The sequence below is a fragment of the Muscardinus avellanarius genome (assembly GCF_963383645.1).
Source record: "Muscardinus avellanarius genome assembly, chromosome: 12".
Classification (NCBI taxonomy): Eukaryota; Metazoa; Chordata; class Mammalia; order Rodentia; family Gliridae; genus Muscardinus; species Muscardinus avellanarius.
The window spans coordinates 93,796,184-93,815,962 of NC_137798.1; the positions used below are offsets into that span (position 1 = coordinate 93,796,184).

General features: G+C 49.1%; 1 protein-coding gene across 1 annotated transcript in view; it reads left to right on the forward strand.

Annotated features, from left to right (window-relative positions):
• Nucleotides 1-919: 919 nt before the first annotated feature.
• The window catches only part of KCNK13 (potassium two pore domain channel subfamily K member 13), a gene marked incomplete at both ends in the record, with an annotated part of 101,943 nt that continues 83,083 nt past the window's right edge, over nucleotides 920-19,779 (forward strand). Inside the window, one exon of the mRNA XM_080707846.1 lies at nucleotides 920-1,253. Within this exon, the coding sequence (XP_080563972.1) occupies nucleotides 920-1,253 (334 nt within the window). The remainder of the gene's footprint in view (nucleotides 1,254-19,779) is intronic.

Below are 19,779 nucleotides of genomic sequence, written 5' to 3' on the forward strand. Positions count from 1 at the left end.
TCGCGAGTGGGGTCCCTGGGAGGGGGCCAGCGCTTGGCTGCAGCTGGGGGGCTTGGAATAGGCGGAAGCATCTGCACCGAGCCGAGGAGTCCCCCGCTCGCCGTCCTTGGCTGGCTGACACTCCGGAGCCTGGTTGGCAGAGCCAACAGATGCAGGCAGAGAACACCCCACGCAGGACCCAGAGGCCAAGGGCGCCCCCCCGGGGCAGGGCGAGGAGGGGAGATGCCCCTAACTTGCTTGGTGCCCGCGCTCCAGCCTCCCTTTCCGGTCTCTCTGCAGCCGGGCCGCCTGCCGGATGCCGCGCGGCGTGGGGGCCGGGCGGGAGGTTCGAGACCGCAGATACCGCCGGGCTCAGTTGCCCTGCCCGTGCGCCTGCCCGGTGCCAGCCTCTAAGCCCAGGCAGCCTGGTCGGCGACTCCAGAAGACACCGCCGCGGATCCACCCGGAGGGCATCTCCAGAGCCAGGCACACCCCCGCGTCCTGGGCGGCGATGCTCAGAGGGCCCGAGGCCCCGGGGACCCTGGACCTTCGCTCCAGGGGAAGTTCAAGGCAAGAGTTTGCCCCGAAGACGCGCCACGCCCCCTCCCCGGTCGGAGCCCAGCCTGGGGCCTGAGTGCAGACCCAGCGCCCACATCCTCGCGCCCAGCAGAGACGGACTCTGCGCCCGGACGCTCGGGGCTCGGGTGCTAAAGGGAACTCCGGGGCTCCCGGGCAGGGGGCGGCGGCGACAAAGCGGATCCGAAACCCGGAGTCCCGGCGGCCGTGCAGAGCTGGCGCGGCGGGAGCGCCCGGCGGTCATGGGCGCGCCGTCCCTGGGGCGCCCGGGAGCCGGCTGAGCGTCGGCCCTGCCGCGACCTCCCCGGGGCGAGGCGAGGCGAGGCGGGGTCCGCCGGCGGCCTGGTGCCCCGGGGGCGCGGCCATGGCCGGCCGGGGGTGCAGCTGCGGCCCCTGCCACCTGAACGAGGACAACGCGCGCTTCCTGCTGCTGGCCGCGCTCATCCTGCTCTACCTGCTGGGCGGCGCCGCCGTCTTCTCGGCGCTGGAGATGGCGCACGAGCGCCAGGCCAAGCAGCGCTGGGAGGAGCGGCTGGCCAACTTCAGCCGCGGCCACAACCTGAGCCGCGAGGAACTGCGCGGCTTCCTCCGCCACTACGAGGAAGCCACCAGGGCCGGCGTCCGCGTGGACAGCGTCCGGCCGCGCTGGGACTTCACCGGCGCCTTCTACTTCGTGGGCACCGTGGTGTCCACCATAGGTAAGTGAGCCAGCGGGCCTCCCCGCGACCTCCGTCCCCCCGCGGGCAGGACCCGCCTCTGCCTGCTGGTTTTGCATGCATGCATGCATGCATGCATGCATGCATGCATGCATCCATCCATCCATCCATCCATCCATCCATCCATCCATCCACCGCGCCGCCCGTGCCACCAGGTGAGCTGTCTGCCGCCTGATCAACAGGTGGTACTGTTTCCCTGTGTTCTGTACCTGGGCCACACACTGGCACCACCGGCCTCACCTGGGAGCTGTTTAGAAATGCGGTCTCAGCTCCCATCCCAGACCCCTCAGTTAAACGCTGCAGGCTAACCAGTCGCTGGGAATTTAAATCATCCTGAAAACAGAGGGGCCGTGCTCCAGGAGACGGTCGATCTGGAGAGGAGCTGGAGTTCGTGGAACTTCAGCGAGAAAGCTTTCAAATAGGGAGGGGAACCTGGGAACATTCACCCGAGGCAGAAGTACACAGAAGCCAGTGGTCAGAGGAAAGGCCGAAATGTAGAAAGACGATGGCCACGACTTTAAACGTGCCAAGAGAAACTCAGGTAGATTTCCAGAGTGGAAGTTAAGTCGGCAGCTGTGTGAAGGAGTGTTCAAAGGACACAAAATGCTTCCTCCCAGGAAGGGCCCGGGAGAAGTGGCCTTTGGGCTGAGCCAGTTCGTATCTGGCATGGTTTGGGGTTGGAGTCTTAAAGTGCGTTTCATCCTGGGGTCCCCTGATCTGGCTGCTCCCGTTGGAGTAGTGAAAGGGAGGCTCAAAAGGTCGGATGGCTCAAGGGATGGAGGGAGACATTTACTGCCAGACTAAGCAACCAGAACTTACCTGGAGGTAGTAGGGAGCCACAGAGGATTTTGAGTGAGCAAGGGCATGACTGGCCTGGCAACCTTTGCTATGCCTTTATGGCCAGACAGAAGAAAAATGATGGAGGGGTGTCTTTGCACCGCGCCATAGAGACTGTTCATCTTGGAAACGTAATCGGGTGATTAGAGGGTTGGGGGAGCTGCTGTAGAAATTCTGAGAAATTAGGGCTGGGATGGGGGAGGGGACTTGAAAGGCTAAACAGGAAGTGGCTTGCAAGCGGCCAGCAGCTTCGCAGGCTTGTGGTGGCAGCACCATGGGGTGTGCGCGCTGGTGGCGCTGTGCCAGGGCCCCTGTGCTCTCTAGAGGGCTTGTCAGTGAGGCTGGTGACACGTGGACCTCCCTGAGGCCAGGATTTCACAGACACTGCCAGGGAGGGAGCACGGAGTACGGAAGAGATCTGCCTCAGCCCCTGGCGGCTTCCCAAGGCTCCAGCAGGGAGGAGTGGGAGGCACGTGGAGCACGCACTGGCTGTATCTCAGGAGCGTGGTGCTCAATGGCCCAGCTCACACCCCATCCCATCCGGGTGCCCTGCCCACCGGCAGGCCGTGATGTCACCACAGCAGATGGGTACCTGCAAGGGAAACTCTTGGAGCTGTCTCCTTGATGATGGGACCCTGGGTCCTGCAGGGGATGGGCAAGGGGACAGAATTACCCCTCTCAGTTCCCTCCTCCAGCACAATCCCCTCCCTTCCTCCTTTCTCTCTCTCTTTCCTTTTTTCCTTCTTTCTTTCTCTCTTGGCAATATTCCACAAGTTTCTCATCATATCACCTGCATGTCTCTGAAGACCGGTCCAGAATGTCTCTGCTGGGAGGGGGGCTTGGAATAGAGACCAACTAGGAGTTGCCACCCTGGAGCTTACCTTGAGTCTGCGGTGTTCCTACGGTCAATACAGGTCTTTGTTTAGATTGGATGTGTTTGGGGTGATTTCAGTGGGTGTTTGGGGGCCAAGTCCTCCCCACTACCACAAACCACCTCTGGGTGCCTCTTGTGGACACAGAGACAGGAGCGGCAGGTCCGCGCATGAGTGGGTTAGCAAGGGAGTGCTAGGGCAGGTGGGCATGGAGGGCCACATAGGCATGGAGGGCCACATGGGCATGGAGGACCACATGGGCATGGAGGACCACATGGGCATGGAGGATTACATGGGCATGGAGGACCACATGGGCATGAAGGACCACTTGGGCATGGAGGCTTACATGGGCATGGAGGACCACATGGGCATGGAGGGCCACATGGGCATGGAGGACCACATGGGCATGGAGGACCATATGGGCATGGAGGACCACTTGGGCATGGAGGCTTACATGGGCATGGAGGACCACATGGGCATGAAGGGCCATATGGGCATGAAGGGCCACATGGACATGGAGGATTACATGGGCATGGAGGACCACATGGGCATGAAGGGCCACATAGGCATGGAGGACCACACATGGGCATGGAGGACCACATGGGCATGGAGGACCACAGGGGCATGGAGGGCCACTTGGGCATGGAGGACCACATGGGCATGGAGGGCCACATGGGCATGGAGGACCACATGGGCATGGAGGACCACATGGGCATGGAGGGCCACTTGGGCATGGAGGACCACATGGGCATGGAGGATCGTCTTTGGGCTGCAAAGACAATCATGGAGCAGGTGGAACTGAGCCCTGGGCCTGCATCTGGAGCTGGAACTTTTGGTCCCCTTTCTGCATTTGGGCAACTTCCTTGGCCCTTCTGAGTCCCCTGCTCATCTGAGGTGTCTATAAAGTGCCCACCCTAGCACATCGTAGCCATTGAGTAAATATTAGTCCTGTCTCCCGCCCTCTCCCTGCCCCTGAGCCTGCTGTTCTTCCAAAGTTCTCATTCCTGTAAGGAAATGCATGTTCAAAAGTACAAAGCATAGAGCCGGGCGTGGTGGCACACGCTTGTAATCCCCGTGTTTGGGAGGCTGAGACAGGAGGATCACGCAGATTCGAAGCCAGCCTCCGCTGGCTTAAGAGACCCTGTTTCCAAAATAAAATATAAAATAGGTCTGGGAGTGTAGCCTGGAGGTAGAAGGCCCCTGGGTTCCATCCCCAGTACCACCAAAAAAAAAAAAAAAAAAAAGAACAAAGCATAGCCAGGCATGCATATCCACACCTGCAATTCCAGCTATTAGGGAGGCTGAGGCAGGGGGGAACAAGTTGGAGGCCAGCCGGGCAACTTAGTGAGACCCTGTCTCAAAATAAAATTAAAAGGGCCGGGCGTGGTGGCGCACACTTGTAATCCCATCATTGGGAGGCTGAGACAGGAGGATTGTGGTTCTCAGACAACCTCAGCTACTTAGTGAGGCCTTTGGAACTCAGTGAGACCCTGTTTCAAAATAAAGAATAAAAAGCAGGGCTGGGGGTATAGCTCGGAGGTAGGTAGACTAGGGTACTGCAAAGAAGAAGAAGAAGAAGAAGACGATGGTGAATGATGACGACTCTGTCAGGGCAGCACAGCAAGCATGCCTGGAGGGACTTTACAGCTTAAAGAAAGTCTTATAGAACTGGGCTCAGGGTGGAAAACTGAGACTCTCCACAAGGGTCCTTGCTATCCAGAGTGGTCTGTGAATCAGGCAACAGCATCACCAGGAAGCACGTTAGAAATGCTAACGGCATGGTGGCGCATGCCTGTGATCCCAGCGCTTAGGAGGCGGAGACAGCAGGATTGAAGGTTCAAGTCCAGCTCCAGGTCTGGCAATTTAGCAAAACCCTCAGCAACTTGACAAGATGTGTCTTAACAGAATAGAACAGGACTGGGTTAACTTTCAGAAGTAGAATGACCCTGGATTCAGCCTCCGAAAAGAAGGAGGAAAGGTGGTCCCAGGCCCAGCCCAGACCAATGGAATCAGAGTCCACTCTTTTATGGAACACCCAGTGAGTCCTGGGCACACTAAGTCTGACCCTGGAGTCTGGAGGGCGGGAATCTCTTGTTGCTGAGCGTGAACCCCGCTGGGCGGCCCAACAGAGACAGCCCCAGGGCCAGGCTGGCGTGGAGCACAGATAGCTCATCTGGTGCCTTGGTAGATTTCCTCGCCAGCCGGAAATCAGGAAAGCATTATTGGGGCACAGGGATACACGGGCTCATGGAGCCACAGCAGCCGTGAGGCTCTAGGGATCTGAGCCCCAGAGATGCTCAGCCCGCCTTATGGTCACCACGAAGGTGTGTGGCCAGATTCTCTGCAAGAGTTTATATTCACTTTAGTTAAATAGGAACCATTCCACTAGTGCCTGCGCTGGCCTGGGTTGTGGCTGGTGAGTGGCACTCAGGTAGCAGCCTTCTGTGAGACTCACAGGCCTGGAGCTGAGCTGGTAGGTATGCCCTTTCATGGCACTGAGCTGAGTATTGTTTGGGGAATCTGTTTTTTCCCATGTGGGAACAAGGTCAAGGAAGGAGATTTGGAAATCCCATCATGTGAGGTCCAAATAAAAATTTGGGCCACCAGATGTGGTAGCGCATACTTGTAATCCCAGCATTCGGGAGGCGGAGACCAGAGGATCACAGACAGCCTCAGCTACTTAGCGAGGCCCTTTGCAACTCAGTGAGACCCTATTTAAAAATATAAAAAAAACTAAGAATAGGGCTAGGGGTGTAACTCGGAAGTAGAATGCCCCTGGGTTCCATCCCCAGTATTGCAAAAAAAAAAAAAAAAATAGGAATCATTGATGTCAACAGTAGCACTGATATCACCTGGTGCCAAAAATGAACAGCCTCTCAGAAGGAATGAAAACACCCAGTGAATGCTAAGGAAGGTCTTCCCGTGTCAGGATCGAAATCAAACCGGATGGGCACTTGTGTGAAACATTTGCACACAAACCCTATGAGGTAGAGAAGTTGCCATTAAGCCTGTCTTGCAAGTAAGGACACATAAATTTCTTGCTTAAGAAATTCTATGTTCTGAGCCAGGCATGGTGGTACACACTTATTATCCCAGCATTTGGGAGCCTGAGACAGGAGGATCGTGGTTCGCGAACAGCGTCAGCTACCACTTAGGCCCTTTGCAACTCAGTAAGACCCTTATTAAAATAAATAATAAAAAAATAGGGGCTGGGGGTATAGCTCAGAGGTAGAATGCCCTGGAGTTCCATCTCCAGTACCACCAAAAAAAAAAAAAAAAAAAAAATCTGTTATATGCAGAGAACATAAATGTCTTGCTTGAGGCCATGTAACTAGAAAGTGGTGAAGTCGGGATTAGAACCAAGTTTTTTGTTGTTGTTTTGTTCAGTGTCTAATGATGAAATGAACATGCATTCATTTTAGAAGAATGGTTGGTGTCCTAACCCTAGACTGGGGACATTATAAAGAAAAGAGGCTTATTCTGGCTCCCATTTCTGGTTCAAAGCCAAGGTTCTGTGTCTGGTAAGAACCTTCTTGCTGGCAAAGCATGACGTGGGCAGAGTCCAGGGCTGCTTTTGCATGTCACGAGGTCTCCCATAAATCCACCAGGATCCCATCTTGGGGTTCCACCTGCTGACTCTAATCTGGTCCAAAAGCCCCACCTGCTTCCACCCTCTTGCTGCCTGACAATGGGATTAAACTCCATCGTGAGTTTCAAGAGGCAAACTCTACCACAGCCTATGGAAGGGTATAAAAGAAAGTAGAAAATTGCTTATAATTCTACCATCCAACCAAAGCCACTGTTAATACCCTGATATTTTACATTATGGGGAACCTAACATGCTATTTTATCGAATCGGAGATGTATCATTTTGTGTGCCATTAAGAAAGAAAAGCTAGGGCCAGGAGTGTTAGCAGACACCTATAATTCCAGTACTTGAGAGGCTGAGACAGGAGGATCACAGGTTCAAGACCAGCCTCAGCAATTCAGTGAGGCCCTCAGCAACTTAGACCCCATTTCAAAATAAAATGGGGCTGGGGGTGTAGTTCAGAAGTAGAATTCTCCTGGATTCTATTCTTGGCATCACAAAAAATAGCAAGCAAGCAAGAAATAGGCAAGTTAATTTCTGACATGTTGGCAGATGTGCAGCGCATCCCAATTTCAGAGATGTTAAAGTGTTGAGGAAAAGTGCGCCTTTAAAAAAAATCACCAAAATAGATTAGATTTTTGTGTCTCACTGATTTTCACAGAACCGTTAACACATGAGCATATGGTTGTAATTAGGTAAAAATGAATCTCATAATTAAAATTTCTTTGGTTTATACCAAAGCTGATTGATTTTAAATATGTATTCAAAGTAATTTAAATACTTATTAAAAGTTCATCTCTGAATCAACTAGCTAATTTTTCCCCATTTTTAAATTAAGAGCAAGGCAACGTCCAAAAGCTAAATGTTTGTATCTTTCTTTTCTTTCTCTTTCTTTTTTTTGTTATTGTGGTACTGAGGATTGAATCCAGGGGCATTCTACCTCTTAGCTATACCTCCAGCCACACACACACACACACACACACACACACACACACACACACATGTATATACATACACACATTTATTTATTTTTTGTTTTTTGTTTTGTTTGCTACTAGGGATTGAACCCAGGGGCATTCTACCTCCAAACTACATTCCTAGCCCTTTTTATTTTGTATTTTGTATATTTTGTGTGTGGTACTGGGGATGGAACCCAGGGGTGTTCTACCTCTGGGTTATACCCCCAGCCCTATTTTATAATTTATTTGGAAACAGGGTCTCATTAATTTGCTGAGAGCCTCACTAAGTAGCTGAAGCTGTCTTCGAACCTGTGCAATCCTCCTGTTTCAGCCTCCCAAGCGCTGGGATTACAAGCGTGCGCCACCACGCCCAGTTTATTTGTTTGTTTGTTTGTTTGTTTTTGAAACAAATTCTCACTAAGTTGCTGAGGCTGACCTCAAACCTGTGATATTCCCGTCTCAGCCTCTAAAGTACTGGGGCTAAAGGTGTGCACCACTGTGCCCAGCTTGTGTCATAGTTTTTTTCTCCTTTGTCTTCTGTTCCAGGTCTCTTATTTATCATTTAGAAAATGTCCTTTCTCTGCAGTTTCATATTTCAGTCTCCTCCTCCATAGTCTTTGAGCTTAGAAAGTCTTTTCCCACCGAGATGTCATAGGATGCACCTTTTCTGTTCAGTGTCTTCTAGTCGTACAGTAGTAACACGTTAGTGTTCCTGTTTCACGCAAGCAATGGCAGGTGTGTTTTAGAATTTTGGCTGAGGAGCAAGTCTAGGTCCTGGGGAATGAGGGGCCAGAAAGAGTAGCTGGTGAGAGTTTTCATTCACTCAAGGCAAGGTGAGGAACTGTCTCTTGCAACCCATCTTCCAAAATTTTCTAGGGAAGTTCAGACTGTCCATTTTGAGAATCCTGGATTCCTTCAATTATTCAATTCCTACTTGGAAATTTTCAGTATCTGACAGCTAAGTCCTATCACAGGACCTCGCTGTCTCACTCCACTCTCCGGGATTCTTATACTTATGTGTGTTCCTCTGAGCCTGTTCTTGTTTATATTATAAGACACAACGATTTGATTTTTTTTTAACCCTAAATTCCATCCTCTTCTCTCTTGCCCTTCATTCCTTTCTCTGTGAAGGAGAGATGGGGTTTGGTATGAATGCAATTCAAATAATTCTTTGGCCCTGTCTAAGAGTAGCTATCCATTCAAAGAACTGTGGCCTAATAAGCTAAAAGTAACAAAAAACTAAATTCCATTTTTGCTTGCATTTTCATAGAATCTTGAAGAGCCTCCAACTTATACCATAAAGGAGGCTTCTCTCTTCCCTTCTCCTCCAGACTCTCAAGTCTCAAAGGGATTCTGGAACTCCTGAACTCCTCCCCAAGTTCACTCCAGACAGCAACCCTCTGTTTCTGTCCCTCCTGGTCCCCTCTGCCCCCATCTCTCTCAAATTTGTTACCAAACTTGATATAATCTCTGCAGTTTCTTTTGCCTTTCATTTGTTTAGCCTAAAATCTGCATCCTCAAAAACTGTGGGATCGTCCTGGGAGCCGACCAGCAGCGATTCTTTCACTTAGAAGGAAGGTGGGAAGATCAGGGAAGATTACCATCACCAGGACATCAATGATGCATGCACACGCATTTGTGGGTGGTGCTGGGGACTGAACCCACAGCCGCTCTTCCTCGGAGCGACAACCCCAGGCTTTTTAATATATATATATATATATATATATATATATATATATATATATATATTTTTTTTTTTTTTTTTTGGTGGTACTGGGGTTCTTGGAAGCCCTTCTACCTCCGGGCTACACTCCCAGACCTATTTTTACATTTTTATTTGGAAACAGGGTCTCCTAAGCCAGCGCACGTGGCTGGCTTCGAACCTGCGCGATCCTCCTGTCTCTGCCTCCCAAGCGCGGGGATTACAAGCGTGCGCCACCACGCCTGGCGGCTTTTTAATATTTTATTTTGAAACGGGGGCTCATGAATTTACCACGTGCTGGCCTTGAACCTGTGATCCTCCTGCCTCGGCCTCCTGAGTACTGGGATTTCAGCTGTGCCCCACCACACCTGGCTATGACATTTTCCCTGGCGACCTTCTCAGCTTTCAGAGGAGGACACTACCATGTTAGAGCCGGAAGGGGAAAGGACCTGGCTGGGCGATCCCCATCCTGGCACTGCTGTCCCCACCCCAGCCCCACCCGTAACTCCTGGGGTCTGTTGATCTGAATTACCAGGCATTTTAGCTCTTTTCTGAAATGCTGTCTCCTCAGCACAACTGTCTGCCTTTCCTTGGCCAGAGATCATCTTTTAGAAGCCCAATTGAGTGCTCAGGGTTTATTGATCCCCATGTCTGATCAGCTACTTGTATCTCTCTTACTGATCGCCTCAGCTTGGAAGGGAAACTCTGTAGCCGGTGAACCCAGGGCTGAGACTGTGAGTGGACATGAGGTGCCCCGAGGTGTGGGGAGTTAGGGGTGGGGCTGTGTTCTGGGGCGAGCAGCCCACCGTGGCTTCACGCTCTAACTTCAGCAGGTCTGAGGAGTTTGAGGGTCCTGTGGAAGCTTAGGTCACCTTTGAGGGTGAGGAGGGCGGGAAGCCCTTGAGTCTTCCTGCCCCCCAGCAGTGTCTCGATTTCCAATTCACTTAAGGACCTGATCATAAAATTATGTCCTTTGCAGGAAAATGGATGGAACTAGGGAATATAATGGTAAGTGAGAGCGGCTACTCTCAGAAAGTCAAGGGTCATCTGTTTTCTCTCATGTGGAAACGAGGGAGAAAAATAGGAAATACAGGGACTTTAAATGACGTGGGGAGAGACCAGGAGAATAGCGGGAGGAGACTGAGGGAGGAAAGAAACCGTCCAGGAGTACTAGGGCTCTGTATGAAGGTCTAACTACCACTCTCTCTCACATGCAGAGAGGGAGGGTGGGGAGCAGGGCAAGAGCAGAAGGAAGCCCCCCAAGAGCTGTGTGCATGGGAGTTTGAACCCTCATCGTGATGTATAGTCCAGTGCACAGGCTCCAGCTAGAATGGCGTCAAGAATACAAACTGCAGTCGATGCTGGCGAGGCCGAGGGGAAGGAGGACCTCTCGGATGCTCTTGGTGGGACTGCAAATTAGTGCAGCCACTATGGGGATCAGAAGGCCGGGAATGGAAGTCCCATATGCGGGTACTCAGCTGGGCCTCTCCTCAGTATCGTCCACAGGAACTGAAGTCACGATCCTATCATGATGCTTACACACCCGGTTTATAGCAGCACCATTCACAATAGCTGAATTACGGAATCGGCCTAGGTGGCCATCAGCAGGTGAATGGATTGTAACAGTGTAGTGTGTACGCACAGTGTGTACACTCGGCCATAAAGAAACATAAAATTATGTCATGTGAAGGGAAATGGAGGGAGCTAGAGAATCATGTTGAATGAGATCAGCCGTTCTCAGAAAGCGGAAGGTTGTATGTATTCTTTCCTCTGTAGAAGCTAGAAAGAAACTGGTAAACAAAAGAGACTTCAGATAAACGAGGAGAGAGCAGTAGAATCGTAGAAAGGGATTTGGGGAGAGGGAAAAAAGGAGACCTGAGCCGGGCGTGGTGGCGCACGCTTGTAATCCCCACTCTTGGGAGGCGGAGACAGGAGGATCGCGCAGGTTCGAAGCCAGCCGCGCTGGTGTAAGAGACCCTGTTTCCAAATAAAAATGTAAAATAGGTCTGGGAGTGTAACCCGGAGGTAGAAGGGCTTCCAGGAACCCCAGTACCACCAAAAAAAAAAAAAAAAAAAAGGAGACTTGATGAAGGAAACCATTCAGATAACATCAGGTAAATATATATATGAAGTTATATCAGTATCGATCTCAAAACTAAGTATAGGGAGGGGGAGGAAGCGGGGTGGGAACCAGAAGGAAACACACCCAAGTGCTATGTATATGTATATTTCTATCACTATGAATTTTATCATGATGTAGAATTACAATGTACCAAGGGAACATTATATATATATATATATATATATATATATATATATATATATATATATGTTTGTATGTATATATATATATATATAATTTTTTTGCAGAATCCAGGGGCATTCTACCTCCAAGCCACACCCCCAGCCCTATTTCTTATTCTTTATTTTGAAACAAGTTCTCACTAAGTTGCTGAGACTATCTGCAAATGGTGATCCTCCTGTCTCGGCCTCCCAGGTACTGGGATTACAAGCGTGCACCACCATGTCCGGCCACCAATGAAAGTATATTTTAAAAATGTAAAATAAAATTTAAAAAAAATCGCTGTTTGTGCAGGACCCTTGGTCCTCTTGGGGGGTGAACCTCATGTTACCTGCTTCATTGTGACCCATTTACTTTTTAAAGGAATAGGCACAGTCACGTTTTCTTAACTCCTCCTGTTACCATGGCGCGTAAGCTACAGTCATCCCCAAGCACATACGATTCTGATTTTTACATTTTTTCTTACACATTTTCTCAAGACTTTCACATAATTCTATTAATGTGGAAGGGTTTAACTATTCTCAAACTGTTGAACTTGGAGGTTGAGTTTTTATCATTGTGTGTAATAAAAATGATACAACGTACTGAGTGCTCACTAAGGGTTAAACACAGCACATAGCCTCATAGGAAGCCCACAGGGGAGGCCCCACTAGCAGGCTCCTGTCACACACAGGGGCCCCAAGGCTCAGAGAGCAGCCACTGGCTGTGTGAAGCTATCTGGCTGGAAACAACACAGCCCTTCCTGCAAAACTGATACTTGTGACAATCACTTCCTTGCCCTTTCTTCCTCTGATGCTGTTGTTTTGGGACTTATCACACAGTTAAACCCACCATGACTCCTTTTTTTAGTTATGGCGGTCCTTCTGTGTCCTGGGAGAGTAAAAAGATGGGGCTGGCCTGGCTAGCAGACCCCTGGGGGAGGCCTGCCTCCGCATATGGTCTGTGCGACCATAGGGCCAGCGTTGGGTAGCACCCAGGTCCTTCCCAGGAGACCATGGAGTTACAGCATCCCTCCCATCACCATGACAACAAGGGATTCCTGCTCTCCAAGCACCTTCAGCTCTAATTCAGACATATATGATCCCAAAGCCACCTCCTGGCTTTGCCTGTTAGCTCCTGGCACGTTGGTACCAAGGTATCTGTGTCCTGGACCTTCTCTTATATTAAGTACCTGATAAACAGCACAGTGGCGTCGATCCTGCCAATCAACTGGGGCAATGGTCTTCAAACTGTGTTCCGAGGATTCCCTTGGGGTTACCTGGTATCTTAAAGGCAGCCTCAGGCACCAAGGGAACCCTCAAGTTCTTGTCTGTCTATCTACCTGTCTACATAAATATTTATTCTATTCAACTACCTTTAAGTGACTTGAAGTTTTTTAGTAGGTAGAAAAAAATACACTCATTTGACTGGCAGGGATTTTTCTCCAGTGTTTCATAGATTCAGGTTCCTTCCATGGTTAAGAGAAATATTCGCATCCATTCTGTTTAGCTCTTTAGCTCATCACAAATGTTATTCAAAAAGACTGTTTGGGAAGGGTTTGTGTGGTTGGCTATATAATTATGCTTTGATTTATTGCTAAAATTATCACATAATGATTTGAAAATGTGCTTGTTGTACAATTCTCTCTCTCTCTTTTTTATTTCTCGAGTGTTTCTTTGTAACCGGGTGCCTGGATATATTTCAGCTGGTTTTTCTCTTATGTTAAAGAATTTTGGGGCAAGAGAGAACATGATTCCCAGCCACCCTCCAAACTTAGTAAACAAATGCAAAATAACATTTCAGTGTGTGTTTTAGGACATATAAATACAGCATTTTTTCATCAGTTGTACAACTTTTATCTTACTGGTGTTACTTTTGCTTACCCTTCATAGTTTATGTGCTGACATCTATTTTTAAACATAGATATTATTAAACTTCTGCATTGAATTAGCAGATACATGCTGACTTCTCAACCATCTCTCTAGTTGTGACCTTTAGTCATTTTTGTCTCGAGTAAGCACTTACTACCTTTTTATATTTTTATTTTTTTAACTGGTTTTTAGGCTTTTGTCATGAAATTTGGCGCATTTACTATTTGATGTTCTTTGTTTTCTCCTCTTTCTATGCTTTATTTTCTTCTGGTACTGGGAATTGACTCAGAGACATTCTACCTCCAAGCTACACCCACAGACCATTTTATTTACTTTTTATTTTGAAACAGGATCTCACTAGGTTGCTAATGGCCCCACTCAGTTGCCAAGGCTGGCCTCGAATATGTGATCCTCCTGTCTCAGCCTCCTAAGTCCTGGGATTACAGGCATGTGCCACCACTGTACTTCCTTATTTGGGGTTCTGTTTCTAATATGAGCATTAGGTATACTTCTTGTCATCTAAGTATGGTTCAAATGAAATCTTACCTCTGCTACCTAAGGATAAAAACAAACTTTTACCACTATTTTTCAGGTTCATAAGTGGAACTGAGATGCACTTTCTGGACCTTTTGTCTTTGGATTCAATCCCCCCCCAGCTCTTTTCTTTTGGCCCCTGTTTGTTTGTTTGTTTGTTTGTTTGTTTTGGTGGTACTGGGGTTCCTGGAAACCCTTCTACCTCCGGGCTACACTCCCAGACCTATTTTTATATTTTTATTTGGAAACAGGGTCTCTTAAGCCAGCGCGGCTGGCTTTGAACCTGCATGATCCTCCTGTCTCCGCCTCCCAAGCGCAGGGATTACAAGAGTGTGCCACCACGCCCGGCTTGGCCCCTGTTGTATTTTATTCTCTGAAAATGACATTTCTGTATCCTGAAGCCGACTTTACACCGTCACATCTGGTAGTGAAGAGCCTGTTCCTCCTGTTAACCTTGTCTTTTTTTGTTTTTTGTTTTTTGTAGTGGTCTTGAAGACTTTTCTGCTTTGATATCCGCATCTTTATTTCTGGTCCTCTTCTCTCCTGTCTCTGGACTTTTAGGCTTTAGGTAATCTTTTACTTAACACCATCGGATCTTCTCAAGATTTGCTTCTACTTTCAGAACAGAAAGCAAAGGCAAGAAAATTCACTGGGAAAATTACTTTCCTATGTGTCTGAAAAGAATGCCCCGTGTACCACCGAGTGAAGGAGAGAGAAAATAATGGCGGGGGTGTTACCCTCCTCCTCTGTGCTTCCTGCCTGGCACCTCAGGCTTTGGGGACTGGAGCTCTTTTGTGCCTCCTGAAGGATGGTTTCTTTGTCTTAGTCATTATAGAGGAAAAGAAAATGACAAATGTATCAGTCACGGCTTGCCCTGGACTGCTCACAATGGCTTACACCGCAGACATGTACCTTGCTCATAAGTAATGAGGTCACAACAGTCCAGGGTGGATGCCACAGTCCCTCTGGTGTCCCAGCACATGGCTTTATGCTATGGTAGTCTTTTTTTTTTTTTGCAGTACTGGCAATGGAACCCAGTACTTCCAAGCTATACCCCCAGCCCTATTTTTATTCTTTATTTTGAAACAGGGTCTCACTGAGTTGCAAAGGGTCTCACTAAGTAGCTGAGGCTGTCTGCAAACCGTAATCCTCCTGTCTCAGCCTCCCAAATGCTGGGATTACAAGTGTGCGCCACCACGCCCGGCTCATGGCAGCCTTTCGATGGTGACTGTCTTCTTGTGTTCACAGAATAGCTCCTGGGGATCCAGGAATCATGACCATCAAGTTGGGAAGGAAGAAGCCAAGAGTATGTGTCAGCTGAGTTGGTCCCTAGGAAATAACTTTCTTGGGCACTTCAACTTCCAGTTATATCTCATTGGACAGAACTATAGCATGTTGTCCCTCCCACCCACCACCTGCATGGGAGCTTACTGTCATCGGGAACACAGTCAGGGTAGTTTATCAAGGAAATATTGTATAGTGACTGCAATGATTTAAATTTATAACGTCCTCTAGGCCTCATGGAGAGTTGACAACCATGTTGGAGGTGGAGCTTGGTTACTGAGGAGAGGTCCTGGGGGTGTGGCCTTGGGGGTTATAAATGGCCCCTCCTGCCCTTGGCTTGCTTTCTCTTGCTTCTGGCCTCTGTGATGTGAGAGCAGGAGTCTCTCTCCCTTTCTCTCTGCCTCCTTTCACCATGCTCAGAGCTCCATCAGTGCAACTGGCCTCACATGGACTGAACCTCTGAAATCTCCGGAACTGTGAGCAAATAAATCTTGCTCCAAATTATGTCATGAGTTGTTTTGTATTATAACAGTAAGAATGCTGACTAAAACAGTAACAAAAAGTATATAGGCAACCAACACTATATCTGTGGGGGGGGGTGTAGGGGGATTGCTTGGGAATCTTTCCTCTTGGGATTACATTTGAAGTAACTCCGTTTATCTCTCTTTGCTCTCACCGCTGTGCTTTGCTGTTATGTGACGGCCCTTGATAGTTCTTATCTCTCTTCTCTCTCCTAGAGTGAATCTTTTTCCTTTGGTCCTGGTCATTTGTGAGGCTGGCTCGCTTCCCTTTTCAATTTCCGTGCCTATTTCTAATAAGCCAGCCCTATTCCCAGCAGAATCTAGAGGATCCACTTTTAAGAGTTGAGTATACGCTACATCTGCCATTTCCTCAGGAAGGCCCGCGTGCCTGAGTGATTCTAGCTGTTGACACCTCCGCCTGGGTGTTCTGTCTTAACAGGTGAAACAGAGGCAGAACATGCTGCTTTTCAACCCTCCACATTGGGAGAAGACTCGGTCTCTTTTGTTTAACAGCCTGGGACCCAGTAGTAGCAGCTGCATTGAGACATGTCTGGACCCATGGATTGTGAACTGCTTGGGACACAGGGATGTGCTTGAGTTGGGTACTTAGCAAAGGGCGTGTCTGTTTGATGGGATAATAAACTCAGGCTGAATTCCAGGAATTGATTAATTAACACCCCTCCCTCACTCATTCTATCACTCATTAAGATGCTTCCCTGGAGGAGGGGGACCCAGGCTATTTGGGAAGGGCCCATGACCTGCTTTGTTCTCTAAACGACTGTAACTTAGTAAAACAAGGTGCAGAGACAGAGCCTTAGTAACATTCCCAAGTATACATAGCTGGTAAATAGGGGAGTTTATCAATTAGGGATTTTGTTTTCCTCCAAATTACAATGACCTGGAAAGAAGTGGGTGAATGTGCATGAGGTTTTACTCTATCCCATAAAATAGACAACTCAGGGCCCCTATGGTGACTGCACAAAGTCAGCCAGAAGTCAGCTTTCTTCAGCCCTGCAGTGCTGCCCTAGTCCTCAGGGCCCAACATGGCTGCCATAGCTCTAGCTATCTCACACACACACACACACACACACACACACACACACACTGTAGGTAATAGAATGGAGGAAAGGGAGAGAGAGGTTGTCCCTTTCTTTTCAAAATGTCACTATCTTAGGTCAGTTTCTCCAAGAAATAAACTCTGGGCTAAGGATTTAAAAACTTCACAGATAAAAGGAAGGACAGGGGGCAGCTGCAAAGCTAGGAACCGGACTCAGAGAATGCTGGCCAAGGGGTTTGTGAGGATCAGCGTAGAACTTGGTACACACCTGTAATCACAGCGTTTGGGAGGCCAAGACAGTAGGATTACGGGTTCAAGAACAGCCTCAGCAACTTAGCAAGACTGTCAGCAATAAATAGGGCTAGGGACGAACCAACTAGAACTCAGCCTCATCCAGCCTAGGGCAGCCTGAAGACTCCCCCCCGCTTGAGAAGAAATGCCCGTAGCTATGTTATTATGTTGCCAAAGTTGATTAAAACATGGTACCATTAAAATAAATAAATAAATAAATAAATAATAGGGCTAGGGATACAGCTTGAATGTAGAATGCCCCCGGGTTCCATCCCCAGCATCCCCCCCCCACACACACACAGCAGCAGCAGCATCTGGGTGGATACATGCGGCGCCCACCACGAGGGGCTTTCCAGGATTTCAGGGTTTTCCCCTTTTACATCTCATTGACAAGAACCTCGTCACAGGGTCATCCCCAGCTGCAAGAAATGAAGTCTTTATAACAGTAATGTGTCAGAGGATAGGGAGCAGGAACTCAGAAAGAAAAAGACCCTCGCCCCTCCACCCCGACACGCACGCACGCACACGCACGCACACACACACACACACATGCACACGCACACCTGCCTCCCCTGAGTTCCTGGAAAGACTCCGCAGGTCAGGTTTGCAGAACATATCTAATAGGAGTAAGGTCAGGGTCACGGCCCCAGCCTGTGCGCAAGGACGGAGGGCGCGCTGGGGAGGACGCGACTGAAAGAATAGCAGGGAACCGACTCTAAAGGCTAAAGGCTGTTCACAGATAAGAGGAAGGACAGGGAGAGGGCAGAGCCCAGTGCAGAGCACCGGGGGATGCTCATGGACAGCGCTTCTGTTATCAGAAAGGGAAGCTGATGGGGCCGGAGGGCTCCTGAGCTGAGCCTTGAGAGTGCTGAGATGAGCTGGGGAGCCATCAGGACCCCGGGTGGAGGCCTCGCTGAACAGTTAGAGGTAATGAGTCTGGGGCTCAGGTTAGGATGAGTGCGTGCACATGTCCCAGATTGGGTGAGTTATGTTAGAAGGACTGGATCAGGAACTCCACATTTCAAGACTTGTCTTTGGTGTCTCTGACCAATATTCTTTCCTTCCTTCTCCCTGCCCCTTTGGTCCTAGAGATTGAACCAGGGACATTCTACCTCCAAGATACACCCCCAGTCCTTTTTATTTTTTGTTTTGAAGTAGGACCTCACTAACTTGCTGAAGGCCTCACTAACTTCTTGAGGCTGGCCGCAAGCCTATGATCCTCCTGCCTCAGACTCCCAAGCACTGGGATTACAGGTGTGCACCATCACACCTGGCCAACCATCCTCCTTTCAACCACGAAGGATAGTAAGTATCTTCTCTCCTTCTTCTTTGTGCCCCCTGTCTTCTAGGACAGCCTCACTCTTCTCCCCAGGCTGCCTGGGATTTTCTGTTTTGGATTCCTTGGGGATATGAGAAAACACTAATCTTTTCTGCTCCCTCTGGGAAACCTCACCTGTCTGCAGCCAATTCTGATTCCTTCTAACACTGCAGCCACAAGGAAGAGTTCCTCCAGCTCAGCACCACCAGCCCACTGGTCCTCCTTTGTCACGGGGCTGTCCTGTGCAGGGCACATGTGTAACAGTATCCCTGACCCTGCCAGTGGCACCTCCAGTTGTGGCACCCAAAATTGTCTCCAGATGTTGCAAATGTCCTGTGTGTGTGTGTGTGTGTGTGTGTGTGTGTGTGTGTGGTTGGGTGTGGGGGTGCAAAGCCCCTGCGGTTGAGAATGGCTGTCCTAAAGAGGAAGAGGACAGGAATCTGTCAACATGGTAAGCCTCTGCAGTTCTCTTCTTTCTGCAGCGTTGAGCCCTGGGACCCCAGAGAGGAATATGCCAAGTTGAGCTTCCAGAAGGTAAAACCACACAGTGATCCCTAGTAACTGAGAAGTTCCAGGCTGAAGACAAGATTTAGAAACACGCAGTTTTGTACGCTTGCCCCCGCCCCATGCCCTCGCCTAGCTTAAGCCCTAATTATTAACTACCAGGTGGCTTTTTCTTTTCAAAAATACTTTTTCCATTTTTGGTAAGCCCTAAAATAATACATGTGCATCAGAATGAATTTCAAATGCCCTGCAAGTATTAAAACAATAGCCGGGCGTGGTGGCGCACGCTTGTAATCCCAGCATTCGGGAGGCTGAGACCTGGAGGATCGCGGTTCGCGGACAGCCTCAGCTACTTAGTGAGGCCCTCCGCAACTCAGTGAGACCCGGTTTCAAAATAAAGAATAAAAATTAGGGCAGAGGGTGTAGCTCGGAGGTCAAATGCCCCTGGGTTCCATCCCCAGACCCACTAAATAAATAAATAAATAAATAAAATAAAATAAAAATAAAATAAGATCACCCTCACCGTGCACGCTTACTCCATTCTCCAGAGGCAGCCACGGTAGGGCTGCGTGTGTCCTGACAGGATGTCTTCATTCATGCGCAAATCTGTACGCTTATGCACCCAAGCACGTGTTTCTTCAAACATATATATGGTTATTTATGTAAAATTATTAACATACTGTTTTGCAAATTTGCTTTTACACCTATTACTGTTCCTTTTAAAAACATTTTTTGAAGGCCGGGCGTGGTGGCGCACGCTTGTAATCCCCGCGCTTGGGATGCAGAGACAGGAGGATCGCGCAGGTTCGAAGCCAGCCGTGCTGGCATAAGAGACCCTGTTTCAAAAATATAAAATAGGTCTGGGAGTGTAGCCCGGAGGTAGAAGGG